This window comes from Bos indicus x Bos taurus, chromosome 20 (genome assembly GCF_003369695.1).
Source record: "Bos indicus x Bos taurus breed Angus x Brahman F1 hybrid chromosome 20, Bos_hybrid_MaternalHap_v2.0, whole genome shotgun sequence".
In the NCBI taxonomy this organism is placed as follows: Eukaryota; Metazoa; Chordata; class Mammalia; order Artiodactyla; family Bovidae; genus Bos; species Bos indicus x Bos taurus.
Genome location: NC_040095.1, coordinates 33465540 through 33492085, shown reverse-complemented (window position 1 = coordinate 33492085; position 26546 = coordinate 33465540). Strand labels below are relative to the sequence as shown.

Below are 26546 nucleotides of genomic sequence, written 5' to 3'. Positions count from 1 at the left end.
TTTAACAGTATTTAATTTGCTTCTTTAAGTGAGACCAGCTATCAAGAGCATGTTTGTTTTGAATACTCCCTATAACAGAGGCAATGAATCTGTGTCATGCCACTTGCCTCTTTTACACACAGTAATGTAGTCCCCTGATGACTTATTAAGATTGCGTACATATTTGGCTACTCATCAGTCTTGCAATCCAGGATTAAGAGGTCAATGACATAATAATGAGGCTTAATAAACATCATTCACTAGCAACAAAAGTCAACCTTTCTATATTACAATAATAAAATAAATGCACTTAAAATTTGAATCTTGGAAATCATCTCACCTAACTCATTGCTTTATTGATAAGAAAGCATAAACCCCTAACAGTTAAGTGACTTGCTTAACAAGTGACTTAAGGTAACAAGTGAACAGAGAGGTAAATCTTGAAATTAAGTCTACTAACCCTCATCTCAGTGCTCTTACTTTGTCTTCATGTTTAAGATCTTATAAAAGAGCAACAATTCCAATGAAAAAAATCAAGGAAAAACTAAAATTAGGAACACAACATAAAAACAGTAAGTGGTCATTCAGTTGGTAAACCCTGGTACTAAAAAACCTAAGGTGACAAATTTAATCCAAATACAATGGAAAAAAAGTTAAACCCATTCTGTATCTCAAACTGTATTGTTACTACCATCTGGACATAAACAGACACACAGGTTTGGCCAACATATCATAGCTTAAAGCTGTGTCTTTCTGATACTATAGGTACTATCTTTGAGTTTATAAAGAAGACAAAGCCATGGGTAAATCTCGTAAGTGAACAAAAGTGGCAACATGTCTTAATTGACTTGGCCAATGAAGAATAGCCATAAACACGTCTACTTAGTTAAAGATTCTGTTTGTGAGAGAACATTTATATATACACAGCTGTGTGCATGCATGCTTAGTCACATCCAACTCTTTGTGACCCCATGGACTGTAGCCCGGCAGGCTTCTCTGTCCATGGGATTTCCCAGGCAAGAATGCTGGAATGGGTTGCCATTTCCTTCTCCAGGGGATCTTCCTGACCCAGGGAAATAACCCTGCATTGACAGGTGGATTCTTTACCTCTGAGCCACCAGGGAAGCACTGTGCTGTACTTAATTTTATTTTTTAAGTTTAATGCTATTGACTTTAACAGCAAAGTCAACATTTATCCTAAATAAAGCATTTCATCTTACCAAAATGAACTACAAGAAACAAAATGTAACAAACTATCACTTTAGGATAAAGCTATAAAGGCTTTAAGGATTTTAGAAGATAGTCTTAAAAGGACAATAAACTATTTCCTAGATTCTCAAATATTCAAATCTAAAAGGTGCTTTTATGTTCTTTTGCTACTGAATTACGAAGTACAATTCAAGAAGCTTCAAAAGACTCAAAGATTTACTAAAATGCCAAATTAAGTAACAAGGTCTAATATGTTGTCTACGTTGTTCTGTGTGTACATACCATCAATACTTCGGAAATCCAGTAAATACGTTCTACTATCCACTTGGTATAACTGCAGACTCATTTTGGAGTATGTACTTGTCACAGGATTCTTCCTCCGAACACGCAAATAATACGGGTTTACAACCTAGCGCATGGTATGGACAAAAACAAAGTGAAAAGGAATTCTTCTATAAAACATGGTAGACTACAGGTTTGTCAAATGTGCTAATATTCAGAATGCTCTTTCTTTCTTACCTTCCATTCATAATCCAGCTGTTTAATTGCTCTACAAACTTCTGCCATGATATCATTTGGCCGACTTTGACTTCTAATTCCCAAATGCCATTTTGCTTTCCTTACACCTTGGTGTTTGGATTTCTGTGGATTTAATTCATCAAGGGTATGGCGCGCCCTGGGAGTTTCAGCAACCAAGAATGGTACTCTTTCAGGATGGGGCCGAGTCAAGTGGTGATCGTCGAGAAACGAATCTGGTGGGCTCGTTGCCAAGTAAAAATCTTTGGCCTCGTTCATTATCCTCCTGTTATCTATTATGAGGTGGTAGGCAACTGCCAAAGGGTCCTGGTGATTTCTGTTATAAAGGCAGCTGAGAACCTCCTCCTCTGAGCATTCAAATTTTTCACATACTTCTTTTAAGGCTTCATCATCAATCATGGTTGAGCTATATGATGGATCCTCAGGAAAGAGATATTTTGGAAGGTCCTGTTTAAACCATTCATGTTCCCTGAGAGAAAATGGTAGCTGTCAGAAGGGTTTGGAGGAGAGATGAGACTGAAAGTAACTGTTTGGGGGAATTTATACTCATACAGTATTATCATTTATATTTATATTCATACTGTGTCATCGTTTTTTTTAAACAGATTTTTCTCTTTTGGCTCATGTTTCATTGTATAACAGAAATGCTCCAGTCTTACTTTGATAGTAAGAGGGAGACAACACTGCTGGAGCAACCAGGAAGAAGTGTCTAAACTTTAAATTTTTGGAACAAATGGCAATGACATGCTAGTGGTAAAGACCATCTTATTTCCAGCTCAGAAAAGAACAAAATTAGTCTGTGGCTTCCTCTTGGGATATGTTAAGTGAAAAAAATATATAACAAAAATAGACAGCTTTAACTCATTGAATGCTTACTATGTGGTAGATTTTAGGCTGAACGCTTCATATCTGTTATCTCACCTCATTTTCAAACAACTCCAATAAGATAATAATAATATCCCCTTATATTAATGAAGGAACTAAGGATTTCCTAATTTTATATATAAAGGGATTTTTTTGACTTGAATTATATAAAAATATGCTAAAACTAAAAATATTGAGAGGAAACACCCCAAAGAATAAAGATTATCTTCTGGATATTGGAATTAAAGATCATTTAAATTCTCTAATGTTTTTGGTGTTTTCTAAGTCTTTTCCAATTGTCACATATTTCATTTAAATTGAAAAAAAATATGTAAAACACAAGAAAAACCACCTCTAACTAAGACATTCTGAAATATACATTTTAGAGATGGATCAGTCCTTTCCCTCTAGTAGTAAAGTCATGACCTGCCATTCGTTCTCTTTTTCAGTCTGCAGAATATGGACTAAATGGGAAGGAATTAAGCTTTTTTTTTTACTGGAGTATAGTTGGTTTACAATGTTGTGTTACTTTCTGCTGTACAGCACAGTGAATCAGTTATACATATATCCACTCTTTCCTAGACTCTTTCCCCAGATAGGTCATTACACAGTATTGAATAGGGTCCCCTGTGCTTATAACGTAGGTCCTTATTGTATATCTATTTTAGCAATCAAACTTTTAAGTTCTACATATGCACTTTCTTCTTCATTGCCCTAATATTTTTTTCGTTACTAGTCCCAGATACACATCTGATTTCTTTCATCCTTCTTCCATCTCAGAGAAATGTTCTATATAGCCATTAGAAGACCAAAAGAGAAATTACCATTAACGAAAAAAGGAAAGAAAATCAATGGTAGAAGAAACAAAGTTTGCAGTATTATCTTCATCAGAAATGACCTGCTCAAATTTGAGATTTGTCATCATCACTTTTGCCTTATTTAAACTATTAGGTTGAACCACATGAAACTGGCAATAATGGTAGACTTTTCTACTTATAAAACAGTAATTTCATATGTAATTCAATGTATACTACTACAAAAACAAACATGTCATTGACTGAATTAAAATGTTCTCATTCCTTGAGATGTACAAAAGGAAAAAATACAGTAACTTGTAAGATGAGAACTCAAACAGCAACATCCAAATTTACTATGAAAAAGTATGAGAATGTATAATAGTCAAACATGAAGCATATTACAGAAAATCTTAAAGAATCACTACTAAATCTAATACCCAACTAGGGTCCTTTTTATTTTTCATTACATCTTTTTTTTTTTAATTTAAAAAGTAATATAATGTTCACAGTTACAATTTCAAAACAAATAAAGAAGCATAAGCAAAAAGTGAAAGCCTTTCCTCCTCCTAATCTTACTTCCAATGGTAGCCAGTTTAGTATTTTTAAATATCAAGATAAAATAAGTTTTGAGTCTATACACTGTTTTTAATATAAAAACGGGATTGCATTGTACAAACTGTTCTGCAAATTTCTCTTTCACTTGACTTATATCACTGATACTGTTAGATCTGACAATCAGATTGCTTTATCACCTGATATCTTTGATTGTGGCTCTCTTCATGGGATCCACCTGCAGCATATGTTTCAAAAGGCTAATCACAGAAGGATTTAAATATTGAGGGGTATAAAAGATCCCATCACATATCTTCTTAAAAAGAGTTGGCACGTGATCATCATCAAACGGAAGGGTTCCACATAATAAAGCATACAGAATAACCCCACTGCTCCATATATCTACCTCTGGACCAGCATACAATCTGCAACAGGAAATACCAACTGGGTTAAACAATCATTAGTAACTTAAGAGTCAATTAATTAATCATACATTTTAAATACAGATATTTTATAAAGAATTATTAGTCAGAATATGGTTTCTATAAGTCACTGCTATGTACTACACATAGAGATTCATTTAATTTTTTTTCTCTCTTTTTTTTATTTTATTTTTTAAAAACTTTATTTCTTTGTTCTAATTGTTTTTTTACTTTTTTTTTTCTCTACACATAGAGATTCTACACTAATTCTATCAGTAGTATCTTGGGAAACAAAAATTAAGAATTTTTTTAAAGTTACAGACTAGAGCTAAAATTCTCTCCTTACTACCTTACAATTATCCTTTGTAATTAAATTATACTATTAAATTAAATTATACTACCTTACAAAATATCCAACTAATAGGGCCAAACTTTGAACAAATTTATCATTACTGAATTTAAAACCACTGTTTTTTGGTTACAGATTAAGTGATCTTTCCTCAACTGGGAATGTTCTATAGTGATAGACTATAAACCCACTCTCCCCAATTACCCAAGACCTTATACAAAGGTAAAAGGGGCCGGAAGCTGTGGAATGAAGCCCAGCTTACTGATTTGCAGAGGACTTTAAACTCTTATTTGCATTGTACTATAGCCTGCTGACTTAACTGTTGTTGTTATTTAGTCGCTAAGTCGTGTCCAACTCTTCTGCGACCCAATGGACAGTAGCCCGTCAGGCTCCTCTGTCCATGGAATTCCCCAGGCAAGAATACTGGACTGGGTTACCATTTCCTACGCCAAGGGATCTTCCTAACCCAAAGATCGAACTCAGGTCTCTTGCATAGCAGGTGGATTCTTTACCGCTGAGCCAGTAGAGAAACCCTATTGGCATAACTAGCTGCAGACTAATTAGGTAACCCATTCAAAGTCTGGCTTCAGGGAAAGGGTTTCTTTAAATTGGTCAAATAAATTATTGAACTGACTAATAAATACTGTTTTGCAAGTAAAGGTTTCCATACATCTAGACCACACAGAAAGACCTTATCCAAACTGGGAAAACAGACTTCAGTAACGGCCCAATATATATATGCACAATTACATATCTTTTTGTTTAGTTAATTAACAACGCCCCCAGTATCCAGGTCCTGACTTGTCTTCTTCCCCAAATAATTTACACAGCCCACGTGAAATAATATTAACATTTCCCTGCTAATATAAAAAGATAATGATGAACCTTGATAAATCTAAAATTAGGTATTTTTGCCTTACTCATATCCATGCCTTAACACAAACATAATTTCTCTGAGTAGGCTAGGCTAGCTGGCTTATGAAAATAGAAAATACTACAACATTTCTGCATTCTAAATCAGGATGTAAGACATTCAAACAAAGAAATAAGGTTTGAATGAAAAGTTATTAAAAGTTAATTATAAAAACTAGTAAACAAACTTTAGCTTCTCTGTTTTCTATTTCAGTAGTATAACGAACAATTCCTCTTCAAAAAAGTAAATTTTACTGTCATCTAAACTATTCAAAAAGCTGCCTTATACTAAGATCTTCATGTTCTCAATGCTGGTAGTTAGTATAAATAAACTGAGAGACTAGAATTCTTATTTCAGTCTCTAGAAGATTTAAAGAATGAAAATTAAAAATAAATGAAATCTGAAGATTTTATCAATATTTCAGTCCAATTCCCCAAAGTACCTTATCATAAAAGCTAAAGCTAATTTGAAAAATTAAAGCTACACATTACACTTTTAATTCCTCATCTAAGCAAATAGTAAACCATTTCTTACTACTAGATATTTCTGCATTAGTCAAGTTTTTAATGTCTCACTTTTAAACTTGCTAGTTTTTAAGCCTTCAATGTCTTCCACCAGGGGAAAAAATGAGAGTACTCTCATTTAACTAATATTATATTAACTTGCAAACCAATATCCCCCTTTATAAATGGAGTTCTTAATCCTTATTCACTTATAATGTTTTATTCTTATAATAGAACACTTTTTGGATGAGAAAAGAATAAGCTTTAAATTTCTTTCACTAGAATTGAGTATTATACTATAGACTAACGAAGTCTAGGAGAAAAATATGATTACAAATATACTGGGCAGGGAGGAGGTGTCAAACACTACCTTCCTGAAATTACTTCTGGTGCAGCATAGTTGGGTGAGCCACAACTTGTTCTTAAAAATTCACCATCTGACATCATGTTTGAAAGACCTGAAAATGCACAAAATTCACCGCTCAAGATTTCCCAAGGACAAAAATAAAAACAAAATTCCATTAAACAATAAAACTGAGTTTGCATTAAAGTGATAAATCATCATTTTGTTCTTTTTTTCAACAGAATCCTACATCCTTTATTGTTCCCAAATATTTTGCCTTTATGCCATAAAACTTGTAACCTGTTTCAACAGTTAAGTTAGTGCAAGGTCAGGAGTTCAGTGAATACATATTAAGCTATTAGTGATTTTGCTTATTAGAATAAACTGGGCAAGTTTAAGATTCACAGACTTAGACAACAAACTTATGGTTGCCAGGTGGGGTAGAACAGCGGGAAGAGATAGGGAGTTTGAGAGCGACATGTATGCTCTTGCTATATTTATAATGGATAACCAACAGATCCTACTGCAGCACAGGGAAGTAGCTGGATGAGAAGGGAGTTTGGGGTAGAATGGATACATGTATATGTGTGGCTGAGTCCCTTTGCTGTCCACTTGAAACTATCACAATATTGTCAATTAGCTATACTCTAATATAAAATAAAAAACATTTTTAAAAAATGACATGTTTTATTAATAAAGAAATTACTAGGAAAAAATGTAGACTGGAATTAAAATTCAAAGTTTCTATTAACCCCTGATCTGATTCTTAAAAAAAAAAAAAAAAGTAATTTTTAATATCCAAGTTCCTTCATAGTTCTACTACAAAAATAAAAAACTCAGGAATTCCCTGGCAGTCCAGTAGTTAAGACTCAGTGCTTTCACTGCTATGGCTCAGGTTCAATTCCTGGTCAGGAAACTAAGATCCCACAAATCACAGTTCAGTTCAGCTCAGTTCAGTCGCTCAGTCGTGTCCGACTCTTTGCGACCCCATGAACCACAGCACACCAGGCCTCTCTCCATCACCAACTCCCAGAGTTTACTCAAACTCATGTCCATTGAGTCAGTGATGCCATCTAACCATCTCATCCTCTATCATCCCCTTCTCCTCCTGCCTTCAATCTTTCCCAACATCAGGGTCTTTTCAAATGAGTCAGCTCTTCACATTAGGTGGCCAAAATACTGGAGTTTCAGCTTCAACATCAGTCCTTCCAATGAATACCCAGGACTTATTTCCTTTAGGATGGACTGGTTGGATCTCCTTGCAGTCCAAGGGACTCTCAAGAGTGTTCTCCAACACCACAGTTCAAAAGCATCAATTCTTCGGCGCTCAGCTTTCTTTATAGTCCAACTTTCACATCCATACATGACCACTGGAAAAACCATAGCCTTGACTAGATGGACCTTTGCTGGCAAAGTAATGTCTCTGCTTTTTTAATATGCTGTCTAGGTTGGTCATAACTTTCCTTCCAAGGAGTAAGCGTCTTTTAATTTCATGGCTGCAATCACCATCTGCAGTGATTTTGGAAATCACAGGTGCAGCCAAAAAAAGAAAACTCTGCTTCCTCAAAAATACAATGAATAAAAATAATGACAACTAAAGAATAAGGAAGTCAAATAATTTAGTCAGTTATTTAAAAAAATCTCAGTAGCTCAGAGCTGTTGGGAACTATTTAGTGAATCTCTAAAATAGATCATATATACAAAACTGAAGAAAATAAAATTTATAAGCATCTCCTCTGATCTGAACTGAAACTAAGCAAGAGAGAGTTGCAGAGATTCATTTTTATCTTAGGTTTAATGTCAATGGCAATTTATATAGGAAAACAAATTTATTACATTTTCCTCAAGCTGAAATTATGCTTTTCTATTATTTAAATACTTTACTTTCATTTTTTAAAAATAATTTTGTTCACATAGTTTGCCTTCTGACTTTCAAAGTCCGAGTAACTTCATCCCAGTCTCTTTCCTCTTGCTCCATAGTTGATCAAAAGAACACATGGAAATAGGTTGCTAACTTCTCCTTCACAAATAATGGTCTTTTTTCAGATGATGTCGCTAATGCTGCGAATTTAAATTGTTTGTCTGCCTAATGTAATAAAAGTCAGTTTTAAAGACATAAAGCTATGAAAAGAGAATTCCTTATTTTTACTCCTTTTCGTATGCTCCTAGACTAATAGTGAGGATATACTACTTTGGGATATTCAGTTGATTATATGCAAGTTACCTGAAGAAACCTACTGATGTTTGTTAAATGAATATATGAAACTATAAAAATCTCCTTACCAAAATCAGCTATCTTTGCATTCATGTGTGCATCAAGCAGGACGTTTTCAGGTTTCAAATCTCTGTGGACCACCATATGCCTGTGACAGTAATCCACACCAGAAAGGATTTGTTGGAACAGTCGTCGACTTTCTTTTTCATCCAGCTAAGAAAAAGCAGAGAGGCAACTTAAAGGTGTATCTTTCAAAAGAAAGTAGTCTATCTATAATTCTCTAGCCTATAAAACTGTGAAAATGCAAGAGCCTTCCAAATGAACCTCACTCATGAGATGCTTTTCAAATGGGGAGGTGGTACAGACCGCACAAAACAGAAATGCTAGGAGGATCTTAGAACTCAAATCGGTAACTCAATTTTCTCATATTATCACTCTCATGACTATACTCTAATAGCTTGTTCTCATCTAAATATCATGTGCTATTTCGAATAATTTCAATTTTTACTTGAAACTAGGCATGTTTTCTCCTATAAATTACAAATACTTACTCTTTGATTCTTTTAACAAATATTTATTGAATACCTTCAATGTGCCATGCACTGTTTTAGACACTCGTGATATAGCAATGATAAAAAGAGGCCCTAATCTAGTTAAAGACAACAGACACATAAATAAAAAGAATAAGAGTGTTCTGGAGAAAAACAAAGCAGGACAAAGGCACAGAGAATTATGTTGGGGTGGGGAATACTGGTTTGAACCATATGAGAAAGCAACATTTAAGCATCGTTGATGAATTAGCAAGCAACCATGTTATCCTAGCTTCTGAAATAAAAGGTGTTTTAATTAAAAAAAAAAAGAAAAACCCTAATTCGTTTGTTTTATAAAATAGAGTGAAAGTGAAGGTTGCTCAGTGTCTGACTCTTTGCGACCCCATGGACTATATACAGTCCCTGGAATTCTCCAGGCCAGAATAGTGGAGCGGGTAGCTGTTCCCTCTCTAGGACATCCTCCCAACCCAGGGATCAAACCCAGGTCTCCTACATCGTAGGCAGATTCCCAGCAGGGAAGTCTTTATAAAATATAATAGCATTTATCTTTACTCTGCTTACTGAAAAAATTATATCTTATGCTGTACTACATTTTTAAAAATATTTTTTAAAAACATTTTTTAAAAACTTCTCTTTCCATTTATCCACATTTTCTTATTTTATGATTTTTTTCCATAAGTGAAAACCATTACTTGGATATGCCTGCTCCCAAGAAGTCATATTTAATAAATAAGCTATTAATCCTCTAGATAAAGGACGCTAACATGCAGTTCTTTAACACAGGTCACAAATTAGCATTCTAAAACCAGGTTCCTATACCTTAAATGGTAATAGATAATCTGGAAGATGAACCAGTAAATTCTTTTGAAAACAAAACCAAAACTATCAAAGAGATAAGAGATACCCTTCCTCAAGAGCAGGTAATAATGATTAGCAATCTAATTTACTTCTAGAAGAAATATAAGTTCATTTTCTAATACAACTCCATATATAAATATACTAAATGAAAAGAACAATGTGTTCTAAATGTGAAAGAGAAGAAAATTAACTGAGTGAACAAAATACAAGCAGTAAAATAACTAGTTAGGCTACAAAAATGAAAATTATATTCGATACTATATTAATACAGTACAAAGGATCAAGGAGGGGAAGTCTATAAAGAAAGACTAGAAAAGTGAAAGCATATTTAAACATGGAAGATGGAACATCACTAAGATGACAGCATATAAAGACAAAAGAGCAAGAGAAGAGATGGCAGTAATTGAGGGGAGTCACTAAGCAAAAGGGTACGTGAACAGTGATAAAGACTTGGCTAACCACAGAAAGCTGGAACCCAAGCCTCTAGAGGTGGAACTCAATGATAAACTCATCTGCACACAGACTTCTTGAAGGGCTTAGATATTGGAAGTGTTGGGAATTTCTGATGGTAGAAGTGAGAAATGGACTGGAAACAGGACAGCTGATTGAAGAAAGAAGTTTTAAGCTCACCACCCTTACTGAGGAATAAAAGCCATGATTTACTCTTTAGTAAGGAAAGCTGAGTGCCGAAGAATGGATGCTTTTGAACTGTGGTGTTGGAGAAGACTCTTGAGAGTCCCTTGGACTGCAAGGAGATCCAACCAGTCCATTCTAAAGGAGATCAATCCTGGGTATTCTTTGGAAGGACTGATGCTAAAGCTGAAACTCCAATACTTTGGCCACCTCATGCGAAGAGTTGACTCATTGGAAAAGACTCTGATGCTCAGAGGGATTGGGCACAGGAGGAGAAGGGGACGACAGAGGATGAGATGACTGGATGGCATCATCGCCTCAATGGACATGAGTTTGAGTGAACTCCGGGAGTTGGTGATGGACAGGGAGGCCTGGCATGCTGCGATTCATGGGGTCGCAGAGTCGGACACGACTGAGCGAGTGAACTGAACTCAACTGAACTGAAGGCTAAACCAGCCCTGTTCCTCAAGGACACTAGAGCAGGAATGAGGCACCACATGGAGAACATAGGGCTTAAATGAAAGTCAGCATAGGAATCAGTGAGCCTTCTGGACCTTTCTCCATTTAGCTCACAAAGCACTGGCAGCTAAGCTCACACCCTCAAGGAAACTGGAAGGTTTCTTCTGGAGCAACTATCTCAGCAAGGAAAAAATATTGTTTATTATTGACATTTGGTGTTCCCTAGTAAACAGACAGGTCCCTACCCATTCAACCAATGGGAAGGTCCATCAATTAATAAATTCCATCCTCCTGACCTTGGCATTTAGAATTTCACTCTCAAATATGAGTGGACAACCCACAATCACCAGATATCTAAGCAAGGGTCATGCACAAAAGACAAACACCAATAAAATGAACAGAAAAAAGCAGGGAACACAGAAGGTACAGAAGCAATGAAGGAAAGAAAAGAAAAAAAATTTTAAAGAAATTGGCATCCTCAAACAGATGTTTATTATCTTTGTGGAACAAAAAAATAGGCTATTTAAAGAAAGATGACTTCAGAAAACAAGAAAGAAAGAAAAAATGACAGCTGGAATTTTAATATGCAATGGGTAAAATTGAGCACAATTTCCATAATGTAAAACAAAATGATCAGGACATGAAAAATGGAAAAGATAAGAAGGCAAGACACCAATTCAACTTGTGTCTTTTCCCATTTTTTAGGCAGAACATTGGTGCCAGGGATGGGGGCAGGGGGTTGGTAGAGGAAGCAGGGGGTGAAAAAGACAAGTGAAAGAGCTGAAATTGAAATGAATCATGTCAAGAAATGGTAAAATAAAAATTAACTTTGTTAATGATTTTGATTTTGATGAAAGTGAACAGATATACTACGCAGAACAAATGAATGAATGATATAAAGAACTTTAGATTGGGAGGGAAAACAATTGGCTTCTTAGTGCTTGATGAGGCTCCTCCAAAAGAGGTTTTTGCATACCACATACTCTGGGTATGAGAAAAAGTACAGTAGGGGCAATGTTCTGTTTTTGTATCTGTAACTTAAGATACTGTTCAAAATGTCTTCTAAAATTCCTTCCAATTCTAAATTCTTTAAGTCTAATTCCTACCTCCTTCATGGAGCCTGTTCTTTCTACTCCAGGTACATCAGATTTCTGAAACCAAAAATGAATGCAATTTAAATGTGGCTAGGGGTTGACTGTTGGAGAAGGAAATGGCAACCCACTCCAGTGTTCTTGCCTGGAGAATCCCAGGGACAGAGGAGCCTGGTGGGCTGCCATCTCTGGGGTCGCACAGAGTTGGACACGACTGAAGCGACTTAGCAGCAGCAGCAGGGGTTGACTAGCAAGGCCCAGATTTCTAAGTATTAAATAATATGTTTTTTAAGGATTAAATACATACTTTAAGATATATATTACAAGTATTCATATGCCCCAGAAGCTAAGTCTGAAGATCCTGAGTTCTAGGGTCTCAATCTAATCCTATCACTGATAAATCAAGTGACCTTGAGCAAAAAAAAAAAAAAAATCCGTTGAGTCTCAGTTTCCATATCTGTGTAAGTAGGCTAAGGATATAATCTTTAAGATCTAGCTCTAACAAGTCTATGATTCTAAGCAAATATGTGACTAAGGGGACTGGTTATTAAATAGAACTCTTAACAGAATTGCTTTCTAATATTCTGATGCTCATAAAGGATAAGGGGAGTTACAAAATATATACAGGATTAAATCAGAACTGCTTACCCTTCCATTTTTACAGATATAATCAAATAGCTCTCCTCCTGAGACATATTCCATCACCATGAAAATATCAGATGGTGTACTGATGACCTGGTACCTGGTGAGAGAAAACATTATCTACCAGTATTAAAACATGTATATTCATTCACTCAATAAATATCTACTAAGTGCCTATAATACACCAGGCACTGTGCTAGAGGCTGGGAAAACTGCAGTGAACAAAACAGATTCTCTGCACTCACGGAGTTTATTTTCCAGGAGCCAGGAAACAGACACTAAATAAAAAAGCAATATCTCAGGTGGTGGAACATGCTATGAAGAGAAATAAAGCAAACTAAGGGAAGGAAATCTTTCATACAGGGTGTTCAAGGAAGGCCTCTCTGATAAAGTAACATGTAACAGAGCCTAATGCAAATCAGGGAACAAACCATGCCATTACCAAGAAGGTGAACCAGGCAGAGGGAAGAGCAAGTGCAAAGGCCCGCAGGGGGAAGCCTGCCTGGCATGTCTGAGCAATAGTAGGAAGGCTAGAGCTGAGTAAGCTGGGAGAGAGAAAACAGGATGTGGGGTCAAAGAGGCAACTGGTACCAGAGGACACAGAACCTTACAAAGCCATGATGAGGCTGTGGCTTTTATTCTCTGGCAGAGAGACAGCTAATGAAGGTTTTAAGCAAAGCAGTCATGTGGCCTGGCCGATTAAAAGGGTAATAACTTTGACTGATGGTGGCAATGTGAAGAACTGACTGGGCAGTAGGGTAGAAGCAGGTGGCTATTGCAATAGTCCATGAGAGAAATGAAGGGGGCCCACACCGGGTTGATGACAATGAAGGAACTGGAATCAGATCCTAGATATACTTTTGCAGGAAGAGATGGAATGGAGGTTGGGAAGTGAGAGAAATAGTAAAGTTAAGGATAGTTCCTAAGTTTCTGCCCTCAGGAACCAGATTATCACCTGAGATGGTAAAAACTGTGGAAGACCAAGTGTGAGAGGGTAATAAAGAGTTCAGGTTTACCCATACCGAGTTTCACGTGCCTCGTGGGCACCCAAATGGAGATGTAAAATATAGCGGGAATAGGAGTCTGCCATCCAGGAATGGGTTTCAAAGCAGGACACGTATACTTAAGGGCTGTCGGCACAAAAATGGTATTTAAAACCATGGCACTTCAACAGATTAGAAGAGGTGAGAGTGAAACAAATTTTGAGTCAGCCAGTTCAATACAAAAACCTAAACGGTTTTAATTTACAGTCTGCATAATAAAGCCAAGCAGTAAATAAGTTATCTGTAGACCCTACAACTGGCAACTGTAAAACAACAGAAATACTACTGCCTTTTGAAATCTGGATTTCTAAAGTTCTATTTATTACTTGTTTTATCAGATAGAACCAGTGTAGGGGAGTGAGGGACAATTTCTACTGTGTTGTCTCGATGAGGCTAACTGATACCACGTGGAAATTTGGAGGTCAGGAGTTTTTGTTTTGTGAATCATTGTTGGTTCTATAGCAGTAGGGGGGCACTGAAAGTCATCTATCAAAAGGGCATCAGCTCAGAAAATAAGAAATATAGCAGCTGATAAACACAAGGGCTAAATGTGGACTCAGGCTTAAGTGACCATGAGTGGGGTTAGATAAATACATGAATAGGAAGAACTTCTAAAACTCTCAGGAATAAAATGAAATGTCACTCAGCTTTCTCACTTGTCAGATTAAGTAGGATAACAAAAATGATGAAAACATGATATGACTATATTTAATATAATCAGATCTTACAGTTTAATTATATGAGGATGCCTGAAAAGCTTGAGGTTCTGAATTTCTCTGCGGATTTTTCCTACTACATCAAGGCTTCGAATCTTCTGCCGATTCAGTATCTTCACAGCAACTTTATGCCCAGTCAATTCATGTTTGCCAACTGTAGGAGAAATAATTTTAATAAATTAGTGCCAGGTTTGGTTAATAACATATTTAGAACTATTCTAAGAGTAGAAATCTTAGCATTCTCCAAAAATACTTAATCAAGTCCAAGTTCCTTCCAGTTCTGCCTGATTTACCCCTGAGTGTTTAAGAGTGATTAAGTATGGGCTTCCCTTGTGGCTCAGATAGTAAAGAATCTGCCCACAGTATAGGAGACTCAGGCTCAATCCCTGGGTTGGGAAGATCCCCTGGAGAAGGCAATGGCTACCCACTCCAGAATTCTTGCCTGGAGAAGTCCATAGTCAGAGGAGTTTGGCAGGTTAGAGTCCATGGGGTTGCAAAGAGTCAGACATGACTGAATAACTAATACTTTCACTTTCAAGTGGGAAGACACATAAGAAACTACTGTGGTTTTTTCCAGAAAAGAAAGTTGGAGGGCTAAGCCAGAGAGAAAGAAAGCAACTTCTTTATTGTTCTCTACCTTTTTATACTTTTAAATTCTCTTAATTTACTTTTTAGTTTTTAATCTGTCATACATACAAATTGAGCTTTTCTCTCTTGGTGTGCAGTTCTATGGATTTTAACACGTGGAAATTGGTGTCATCACTGTTATAATCAGATACAGAACAGTTTCCTCATTCCAAAAACCTCCCTCATGTTAAAGACACACTTTCTCTATAAGCCCTTGAACCTTTTAAATTTTGGTTCATGAGCATGTAGTTTCTATTTTTTTAAATAAGAAAAAAATTTAAGTGATTACCTTTCCATTTTGAATGTTATACCCAGATAATCAATGGTTATAACAGAATTTAGACATTTTTTAATAGTGGCAAAGTCTTTTCTAAGGGTCTAGTGGAGAATTTATATTCCAACAAAATCAAGAAGTAAGCCAAGATGGTATTCAGTAAAGAAGGGGTCCAATATAGGAGAAAAAGAAAATGACTCCCAGGAAGTTAAGGAAGCAAAGTCTGAAGCAACAGCTGTGTGGAAAGCTCTCTAGTTACTAAACTTTGACTTGAACAAGTTAAATTATTTCAACTTTGTAGTCAAAATAACAATACTACATACCCCATAGGGTGACATGAAGTAGGGCTTGTAAAACACTTTCCATCATGCCCAGCACAGTAATTTCTTCATGAAAAAACGATGACTATTACTATTTAAGGTTATTTATTTTCCATTGCTCCCAAATGTCTCCCCTGTTCCTAGCTAATCAGTCCTAAAATTTCTGATTAATCCTGTATAGCCAATTTTATCTCAGCTTTTTGATTTGTCCTTTTTATAGTTAGATTCAGTGCCATGCCTTTTTCCAGGTCCACAGTAAGTACTAAACAATAGCTTCCCTGCTGGCTCAGACATCTGCCTGCAATGCAGGAGACTGGGGTTCGATCGCTGGGTGGGATCAGGAAGATCCCCTGGAGAAGGGAATTGCTCCCCACTCTGGTATTCTTGCCTGGAGAATTCCATGGACAGAGGAGCCTGGCAGGCTACAGTCCACAGGGTCACAGAGTCGGACACAATTGAGCAACTAACACTTTCATTTTTTTTTCCAAATAGCTGTAATTTCTATGCACCTGGCTTCTATCCCCATAAGCTTCAATCTTACTAACCTGCTCCATCCCCCGCTCCCGCCAACACCAGAGATTCCTAGCTTCCAAAGTTCAACCCAATTCCTGACTTTGGTTAATTTTCAACATGATATTGCTAGATGTATATACACAAAGTAAGATTTCACTTACTACCCAAAAACTATAGAAACATTTATTCAGTCACAGAAGAGCACAGAGGTAAAAATAGGTTTATCTGACTTAATTTGAAATCAGATTTTTTAAATGATTACTATTTTTTTAAACATATAAATCTAATTGGTTTATAATACATAACATAATTAAGGTATACAACTCAGTAGTTAATATTCATGACATACCCACTTTATAGCCAAACATACTGCCTCTAACTCTCCCAAGCCTGGAAGACTAGCAATATTAGCAACACTTTACAAGTAACTGAAGTACAGGAAGATGAAATAACCAAGATGAAATAACTTGCCCAAAGTTACATAGCTAGTGACTGACAAAACAAAAATGTCTGTCTCAAAAACTTGTCCTTTTTCCAAAAATGGTATGTGAAATGTGATTATTTTTTAAAAGATGATCTTCAAAAGAATATTACATATATAATAATACTAAATAAATATCCTTTTAATAAAAGATATAGAAGTTGAACATGTAAGAGGAACCCTTGATTCACAGTCTTATAATTTTGAAAAGAATAACAGATTGAATTCTCCAAACTAATAAGACTTACTCTAAAACTTCATTCATTTATTTAAGAAATAGTTATTGAGTACCTGCACCCACTATGTGCCAGGCACTTGCTACTATGACCTTTCTCCTGTATGAGAAAATAAATCCACTCTAATAGGCTTCCCAGGTGGCTCAGACGTAAAAAAAAAAAAAGAAAATCTGTCTGTTAATGCAGGAGACGCAAGTTCAATCCCTGGGTTAGGAAGATCCCCTCAAGTAGAAAACTGGCAATCCACTCCAGTATTCTTGCCTGGTAAATTCCTTGGACAGAGGAGCCTGACAGGATACAGTCCATGGGGTCACAAAGAATTGGACACCACTGAGGAAAATCCCATGGACGGAGGACCTGGTGGGCTGCAGTCCATGGGGTCGCTAAGAGTCGGACAAGACTGAGTGACTTCACTTTCACTTTTCACTTTCATGCACTGGAGAAGGAAATGGCAACCCACTCCAGTGTTCTTGCCTAGAGAATCCCAGGGACGGGGGAGCCTGGTGGGCTGCTGTCTCTGGGGTTGCACAGGGTTCAGGTCGGACACAACTGAAGCGACTTAGCAGCAGCAGCAGAGCAACTAAGAATACATGCACATGCAGTAAAAACCTGCTTCTTATCAATTTTAATGTTTTATAACAAGAGACCAAAAAAGACATTTTATTCATTCTATTAAATCTGTTTAAAAGTTACTCAAAAATCTACAACTGATCCTTGAACAACTCGGGTTTGAACTGCAAGAGTCCACTAATACTATAATTTTTTTCAGCAGATAAACATTTAGCCCTCTTATCCCTAGATGTAGAACCCAAGGGTATAGAGGGCCCACTATACTATGTCACTTAATAAAAAGGACTTGAACATCTGGGGCTTTTGGTATCCTTGGGGGCTCCTAGAAACAACCCCTCCAGTATTCTGAGGGGTGACTGCATCATAAGACAAAAATGAAGAGCATAAAACTAAGCACATAGGGAATTCCCTGGCGATCCAATTGTTAGGACTCAGGGCTTTCACTGCTGGGCCTGGGTTTGATCCCTGGTCAGGGAATTAAGATCCTGAGAGCAATGCACTGCAGCCAAATAAATAAATAAAAGCACATAAAATATAATGCAAGTGTACTGGGTTGAAGAGTGTCCCCTCTTCCCCACAAATTCACATCTACCATCACCACAGAATGGGATATTATTTGAAATCAGGGTTTTGGGGGGCATAGTTAGTTAAGGATCTCAGGATAAAATCATCCTAGATTTAGGGTGGGCTCTATATCTAATAACTGGTGTCCTTATAAGAAAAGGAGAGAACACAGGCACGCACACATAGAGGTGACCACGTGAAGACAGGCAGAGACTGGAGTTTTGCTTCTACATGCCAAGGAACACCAGGAGTCACCAGAGGCTGGAAGAGGAAGAAAGATTCTCCCCTAAAGCGTTCAGAGGGAGTGCAACTCTACTAAACCCTTGCTTTCGGGACTTCTGGTCTCCAGAACTCCAAAATAACTTGTTTTAAGTCACCCAGCTTTGTGGTACTGTTACCACAGCCCTAAGAAACTGACAGGCTTAGGACGTGTGCTCTGTTGTGTTTAGTCGCTCAGTCGTGCCCAACTCTTTGCAACCCCACGGACTGTAGCCCACCAGACTCCTCTGTCCATGAGGATTCTCTAGGCAAGAAATGGAGTGGGTTGCCATTTCCTCCTCTAAGGGATCTTCTCAACCCAGGGATCAAACCCGCATTCCCTGAGTCTCCTGCATTTCAGGCAGATTCTCTACCACAAGCCACGTGGGAATCCCTAGGTTTATGATAGTCACATCGAAATCAACAAGTTAACAAGGGTAATCTTTTTTGAAAACAGATTTTTCTGAACTGTACTACATGTGTCCACGCATTCTTAAATGGAACACATGATGACAGGGACCACAGGGACATCATGGGAGTTACTTCTCTAGATAGCACTTCTTGCTCCCAGGCTATTATGGGCCAGATCCTAGGGTTTTCTACTTTTTGAAGTTGTGTTTCATCCTTCACGGTCTATCAGGAGTCAATTCACAGCCTCTTCTCCAATGTTCTAATTTCAAGAATTCTAATTTTCAATGGGCTAGAAAAATCATAAAACTAAAATTATTAGAATAAATTTTCTAAAGTATGCTTTACAAAACACTAGGACTGGAGACTCTTCATGGGAAAAGAATTCAAAATCAAGTGGTCTTGGAAAGGGTGTCTCCTCTCCTTTTTAGAAACTTATTATGCATATTAACACAGTAACACCGATAGAGCCCTACTGGAAAGAAACCCATCAAGTGTTTAATCTGGTATTTCCCAGTCTTAACTGGATACAGGTTTTTCCTCCAAGGTTTGAAAACAATGTCCCAACACTGAGAAAGAGAAGAGTGAAAAAGCTGGCTTAAAGTTCAACATTCAGAAAACTAAGATCATGGCATCTGGTCCCATCACTACATGGCAAATAAATGGGGAAATAGTGGAAACGGCAGCTGCAAAATCACTGCAGATGGTGACTGCAGCCATGAAATAAAAAGGCACTTAATCCTTAGAAGGAAAGTTATGACCAACCTAGACAGCATAAAAAAAGCAGACATTGTCAACAAAGGTCCATCTAGTCAAGGCTATGGTTTTTCCAGTAGTCATGTATGGATGTGAGAGTTGGACTGTAAAGAAAGCTGAGTGCCAAAGAACTGATACTTTTGAACTGTGGTATTGGAGAAGACTCTTGAGAGTCCCTTGGACTGCAAGGAGATCCAGCCAGTCCATCTTAAAGGAGATCAGTCCTGGGTGTTCATTGGAAGGACAGATGCTGAAGCTGAAACTCCAATACTTTGGCCATCTGATGCGAAGAGCTCACACATTGGAAAAGACCCTGATGCTGGGAAAGACTGAGGGCAGGAGAAGGGGACAACAGAGGATAAGATGGTTGGATGGCATCACTGACTCATGGACTTGAGTTTGGGTGAACTCTGGGAGTTGGTGATGGACAGGGAGGCCTGGCATGCTGCAGTCCATGAGGTCACAAATAGTCGGACACGACTAAGCGACTGAACTGAACTGAACACTGAGGACTCCAAATGTTTTCTTTTTAAGAGAAGGCAGTATCTCCTATTATTTTTTTCCCTTTTTCTTCCCAGCAAAATCTCGGTAATTTTCCAGCCATCATATGATTAATATGTTATGTTTTCCTTACTTATAGGAACAACGATATTTGCCTTGAACCCACTGCCAACATAGTTCAGTATTAGAATTTTAGTAGCATAATAGTTTTGAAAGTATAGTTATTTTATTATAGCTTAGGAAACACAAGATCACATTTGAGCCTCACAATAAACCTATGATGCAGGTAATATGAGGCGCTGAGAGATTAACTCATTGAAGTAAAGTTATTAAGTGATCAAGGCAGAACAGGTCTTCTAGTTGGAAGAATTCCAAGTCTGGGACCTATCCACTGTACAGCACCATCAGTGTGCACTGTGAAGGGAAAGAAGCCTTGACAACAATATCAAAATCTGAACTGTTTCCTCAAAACTAAGCTAAAGATTCTCCAGTGACTAAACTCAGTTGCAGCCAAATTAACTGCTGCTCCATAAGTCAATCAGTGCAGTACATGGACTTTGTCAAGGATATGCACTTCTGAAATATTTCTCCCTTGGTCCAAAGCTCAAAACTTTACTCTTCAGACGTCACTGTTTTACAGTAATAGCAAGATGTGGCTTTTGGGTGAAATGGAAGACAGGTATTTCTGCCATGGAAGACCTGAGTCACTCACAGCAAAGGTTACCACAATTCACAATATCTCCCTCACAACAACAGCAACAGATGAGTCAACTAACATTAGCTAACAACCTGTTACTGCTTTCTAAAAGGAACTTTGTCTAACTGTAGAACTCTGTAAACATGCTCTTCTAATCAGATATGTAATCCTCAAGTAAAGTAAGATCATACGTTGAAAGAGAGAATTTTAAACACTGATAAAGAGTTGCCACAAAGAAATGTCTACTAAAGATATTCTAATCACCCAACCATTTCATTTTCACTCTAAAATTGAAAAACAAAAACAAAAAACCCCTCACTGCTAAAAGTATCAGTGAAATAACTGAATTCTGGCTGGAGAGGGATGAATTTTAAAACTATAGGTGGAAATTTGAGAAAGGTACCTTTTCTTAACAAAACATTTTAGGCATCCCAAAAGGCAAAGCAAATACCCATGTTCCACCCAATAGCCGCTTAAGCAATAAAACATTACAGATGCAACTGAAGCCCAGTCTGACTCCTCCCAGATTCCTTCCTCCTTTCCTTCTCCCTAGAGGTTACCACTATCTTGAATGTGGTTTGTCTTTCCCACATATATGATGATATAGTAACAATTTTTTCATATGTTTACTTTCACAAACTATATATTCTTTTGAATTCATAATGAATTCATGCAGATTCAAAAATATAAAAAGATATACAGTGACATGTCTTCCTACAACCTAGTTCCCCTCCCCTGAACATGTGTAATATTCACTTTCTACTGTAACACAGTTTCATGTGTGTCTTTAAAGAAACACTGTATACAGATGCACATGGTTACACTCAGATACTTTAATTTGCCCCTGCTCTTTATCCACAAATGGTAGGTATGCTATACACTTCGTTGATTATCTTTATTTTTTTTCTCTCTTAAAAATACACCTTGGAAATTGTTCCCTATATTATATGAAGTCTTGCTTTTTTATTTTTCCTTAATGTTTGCAAGGTATATACCACTGTATGGGTAAACCATAATTTAACTATTGTCCTGCTAGCAAGGTTACTTCCAATCTTTTGTACTGACAAACAATATGGCAATGAATAACTCATTATTCCATATACCTACAGGATAAATTCCTAGAAGCTGAACTGCCGGGTTAGTTTTATAAATACTGTCATACTCTGTAGACGTGGTACCGATTTGTGCTCCTGTCAGCAATGTATAAGTCTTTTTTCATGTTTTTAAATTTTATATGAATAACATGACTGGACATATTCTTCAACTTCTTCTGTTTTTGTGGCCTAACCTTATATACTTGAGATTCATCCATGCTGGTATATATAGCTCTAATTCATATCTAGACTTTTTTACTTAAAAGTTTTTAAATAACTTTTTTTTTAATAACTTCAAAAAGAAGTCACCTATTTACCTAAACTTTCAGTTTCATGTATAAAATACTCATCAACTTAATAAACAGATTATATGTATAAAAACTCATTTGGGAAAGATTACCCATCCTACTGAAGAAGTATCTTCTCTTAGAAAATGAGCAAAAACTTCCACTTATATTTACTGCAATAATAACTCTATTCATCCATGCTTTTATAAATGTTCTTCCTGGGAGGAGAGGGGAGTAGAACCACAAGGGAGTGGAGACCAACCCCTCGACAATCAAGGGGGTGGAAAAAAGGTATCTTGGAAACAATAATTCAAGCATAATTCCAAACTAACCCTAGTTGTCTAAAGTTTCCCCTCAAAATGTTCCCATTAAGTTACCAAAGGATTTTTTAAACCTTAACAAGAAACAAAATAATGCTTATGAATCTGCAGTCCTCCCCATCCCCTCAATAAGTTTCCTATATCATATTGGGAATGATATGATATCACATCTTCTATTAGACTCTCTTTCTATGTTAAATTTACCAGTGTGTATGACTAAAAAGCTCTATCTCCTCCAAACTGCCTCCTTTGAAATATGTGGCTAATCGTATAATTTGTAAGAATTCCGGTCAAATTCTTGGCTACTGTAAGTTAACATGTCATCACTATAGTGGCTATTTCTGCATGTTCACCAAGCATCTAGGTCCCCCTTTCTCTCTTCCAAAAAAAACCCCGTTTCTGTGCAGGTGTCTACCCTATCTCCCCATTACTAGTCAAGTACTTCAGAAGATGCCCTCCCACCCATACGTCCGAGAGGGGGCGCTCTTCCTTCAAGGGTAATGCCATCTGCCCTATAGGAACACAAGCCTAAACCAATTAGCACATAAAAATCCTGGCCAGACGGACTGACTGAGCCAGTAAGACTCTTGAGGGCGATGCTGGGGCTTCCTCGCCCTGGACACAGAACCACAGAAAAGACGTTCTTGGCTGGGCTGTGTTGAATTTTCTATTATTTGGGGGCAGGAAGCATTTCAACTGTTTTAACAACTTTAAAAAGGCTGTGATTGAAGACTTTGACCACCATCAGTTCATGTATTTATGAACAAAGGAACCCGATCCATGAAAACTATGATCCTCTGACTAACACTGGCCTTTCTATATTTGGAGAGATGGTTGACTCTGACAGCATGTGTTATTTCGAGAGGCAGGTGTGGGGAGTGAAGGTTAAGGAATAGCAGTCACTGGAGGGATTCATGTCACTCTCATAACACAGATCAAATCCAGGAAATGAGGAATATCCTCTGGCTTTCCTATCTACCATCTACCTTGCCAAAAGCCACCTAGCACATAAGAACGTGAGACCTGACTCTATTCAGGTCTGAATTAGGAGAACAATGAGCATGCTAATCCAAGCAGAACCCTGGGCGGAGTGAAGGCAACAAAGCTGTCATTACTATTTGGGGGGCAATAGTGAATACTTCAGTATTTACAAACTGAAAGCAGTCTGTAATGGCTAACAAGTAAAGAAACAACATCGTCAAAAATAAGTAACTTCAAAAGCACAGAAATATCTTACTGGCCCCAAAACAAACCCACCCTAATAGCTGTAATTACCCTATTCTGGCATTTGCTTCTTACTTTCTTACATTGGTGGCCTTGCTGATTTTCTTAAGAAGGTTTAGGCAGTTGCTTCCCTGTGGGCTATACAGCAATTTTCCAGTTCTATGACTCAGGAAGAGCAAGAGAAGGAAGGGCTCTCCTCTTCCATCCCTAGATAAAATCAGAAAATGTTTATTTAGCTCTGATAGAGCAAGGCTCGGTTAGTTAATTCACTGTACAGACTTTCACAAACTATTTTCTCTTTCAAATATTTACCAAGAGCTTATTATATGCAAGTCACAGGCTATTCTTTATTCAAAGCCAATGCATAATAATTTTTATCAGTTCCATACTTCCTTCCTCTACATTCCTAATAGCAGAGTCAACTATTTAAAAGAAAAAATATTTATGCCTCACAAAATTTGCAATTAAACTCTTTGTGCCAGAATTGGTGACTTGAAGGGCAAGTTTGTTATTTCCAGAATATTGTACTAAAACACAAGAAAAAGCGATTCCACTTTTCTTCAAAAAAGAAAAAAAAAATTCAGATGAACATTAAACTACTCATTAAAATATAAATATCTTGTGAAAATAAACGGAAGCGAATTGCATCAATGAATAAACACTATCCGGAGGAAAAATCTGCCTACCGGGTTTGGTAATTAAGAAACACTGAGGACACCAGGTGTGCATTCAGACCATAAACCATAGATCGCAAATACATATAGGACCAATTTATAATCACTAACCACTCCGAAAAAAAATCAGTGATCCTTTCCGACGAGACGGCCTTTTTTTTTTTTTTTAATAATTCTGTAAACTACCTCCAAAGCAACCTTACTTCGGGGGCGTACACATTTCACACCTGTCAGCCAGCTAGGGCAGGTAAGCCAACAGTCTCCTAAGGAGGACAGAAATACGGACAATGCCGAGGACGGCCAGGGAGGCGATGGGCTGGCCCTGATCCGAGGGACCACAGCCGGGTCGAATAGGAGGCCGCCTCTCCCGGGTTCCCCGCCGAGACCCCAGCGCCCGGACCCAGCAAAGGGAGCACTCAGCACTGCCCGCGACTGTCGGGCCTGGGAAAGTTAGCACCTCCGCATCCCCGCCCCTCTCACGTACAAGCCCCTCCAGCCGCCGCACCGTCGCCATGGCGACCAGTCCGCACCTCACCCCCACCCGCCGCGGGCAGGGGGCGGGGGGCTGCGCCGCAGTCCCGCGGCGGCCTCGGGTTGTGCTCGCGCCGGAGCACGACAGGGGCTGCGGAGCCCGGGAGACCAGGAACGCAAGGGGCGGGGGAGGATGAAGAGGTGCGAAAGGCGGAAATCTCCTGGATCCTGGGCGGGGGGCCGAGCCTTGCCCCGGGGGTCCTCACCCTTCACTTTGCCGAAGGTCCCGACCCCCAGCGTATCCCCCAGGATGTAGTGACCGATCTTCACCCGCCCGTCGTGTTTCTGCTTCTCGGCTGTCGCCATCTTTCTCCAGGAACTGAGTCTGCGCATGGCGCCGCGGGAGGGGGCGGAGGGGGCGGGCAGGGCCGCGCCGGGGGCGGGCGGGGAGGGGGTGGGGACGCGGGAGGGGAGCCGCGCCGCCGAGCCGCCGCCCTGCACCGCCCGCCGGGTCCCAGCCGCCGGCCGTCGGGCGCAGACGCTCCCCCTGGCGGGACTAGCGGGGGTCGCTGGGAGGGCCACCGGTACCCCTCTCCTCGATCTGCCTCCGCGTGGCCAGGGGCGCCCGCCCACCTGCGCGCGGGAGGGGGTTTCCTGGATTGCCGAGGAGGGCCGGAGCCCCTCGGCTCCTTTCCTCTGGCGAAGTCTACGCAGACAGTAGGCTCCCCTAGTTATTACTCCGGACTCGTGGGGGCCCCTCTCCCGACTCCAAGAGGGAAGATAGGCTTGCTTGGGTAAGGCAGATAATGTGGTTTGTTACTAGTACAGCGTGAATTTAAATATGGCTGGAGATACCACCTTGCCAGTATTTTCTAACCTTTTCATTTTTCCGCTTCGGATCGGAATCTAGCTAGACGCCACTGGGAGTTGTCACTTGTATCTTTGATGAAGTTTCCTCTTTCTGCACCCCACCCCCCGCACGCGCTGCTCTTTTTTGAGCCGGAAAGCTGCTATCGAGCACCTCGACAGCTCCTGTAGCGCTGTCGGTCTTTCCTCCTGCTGAATACCTTCCTGAAACGTCCTCCCCACAACAAGCTCCGTTGCGAGGAGCGGGTTGGGGTAAAGGGTGAATGGGTGTGTGTTCGGGAAGCAGGACATTATCCAGACATTAGATGTACAGGAGTTAGTATTTTTAGATCATCAGTAAAATGAAGACTTTGAACTGAAAACAAGGCTTACAGTTGCATCAACCAAATCAATCGACAAATATTTATTGTACTTTCAGTGAGTAAAAGCCTATACAAATGGGTTCATGGTATATCACAGGGGGAGTAGAGAAAGTATGCTTATTTGCAGTAGGATTTTAAGGGTGTTACCCAATTATATTCCTGCATCGTGGGCAAAATTAAACGGACAAACAAACCAGTTTATGTGATCTCAGTTTTGCAGTGTCATAGCATTTGGACAGGTATCAATGGGCAAAGAGTTGGCCTCTTCATGAAAATCATGTAAAAAAAAAAAAAGACTAAAAGTGTTATTTTCCTTCCCAATAAAAGTTACTCAACTGTTCTGGTTTTTATATACTTGATGAAATC

The 26546-nt window shown here is 38.5% G+C and overlaps 1 protein-coding gene across 4 annotated transcripts in view; it reads right to left on the bottom strand.

Annotated features, from left to right (window-relative positions):
- The window catches only part of PRKAA1 (protein kinase AMP-activated catalytic subunit alpha 1), a 28410-nt gene extending 3039 nt beyond the window's left edge, over window positions 1-25371 (bottom strand). The window contains exons 1-9 of one of the 4 annotated variants that reach the window (XM_027519982.1): window positions 25218-25332; window positions 23882-24013; window positions 14689-14830; window positions 12924-13017; window positions 8752-8896; window positions 6496-6583; window positions 4139-4363; window positions 1708-2194; window positions 1471-1597 (exon numbers count right to left, since the gene is read on the bottom strand). In XM_027519982.1, the coding sequence (XP_027375783.1) occupies window positions 1471-1597; window positions 1708-2194; window positions 4139-4363; window positions 6496-6583; window positions 8752-8896; window positions 12924-12983 (1132 nt within the window). In that variant the 5' untranslated portion in view covers window positions 12984-13017; window positions 14689-14830; window positions 23882-24013; window positions 25218-25332. Of the gene's footprint in view, window positions 1-1470; window positions 1598-1707; window positions 2195-4138; window positions 4364-6495; window positions 6584-8751; window positions 8897-12923; window positions 13018-14688; window positions 14831-23881; window positions 24014-25217 lie in introns of all 4 variants that reach the window. The other 3 variants (XM_027519983.1, XM_027519980.1, XM_027519984.1) reach the window with 3 other exon arrangements.
- Window positions 25372-26546: the final 1175 nt, after the last annotated feature.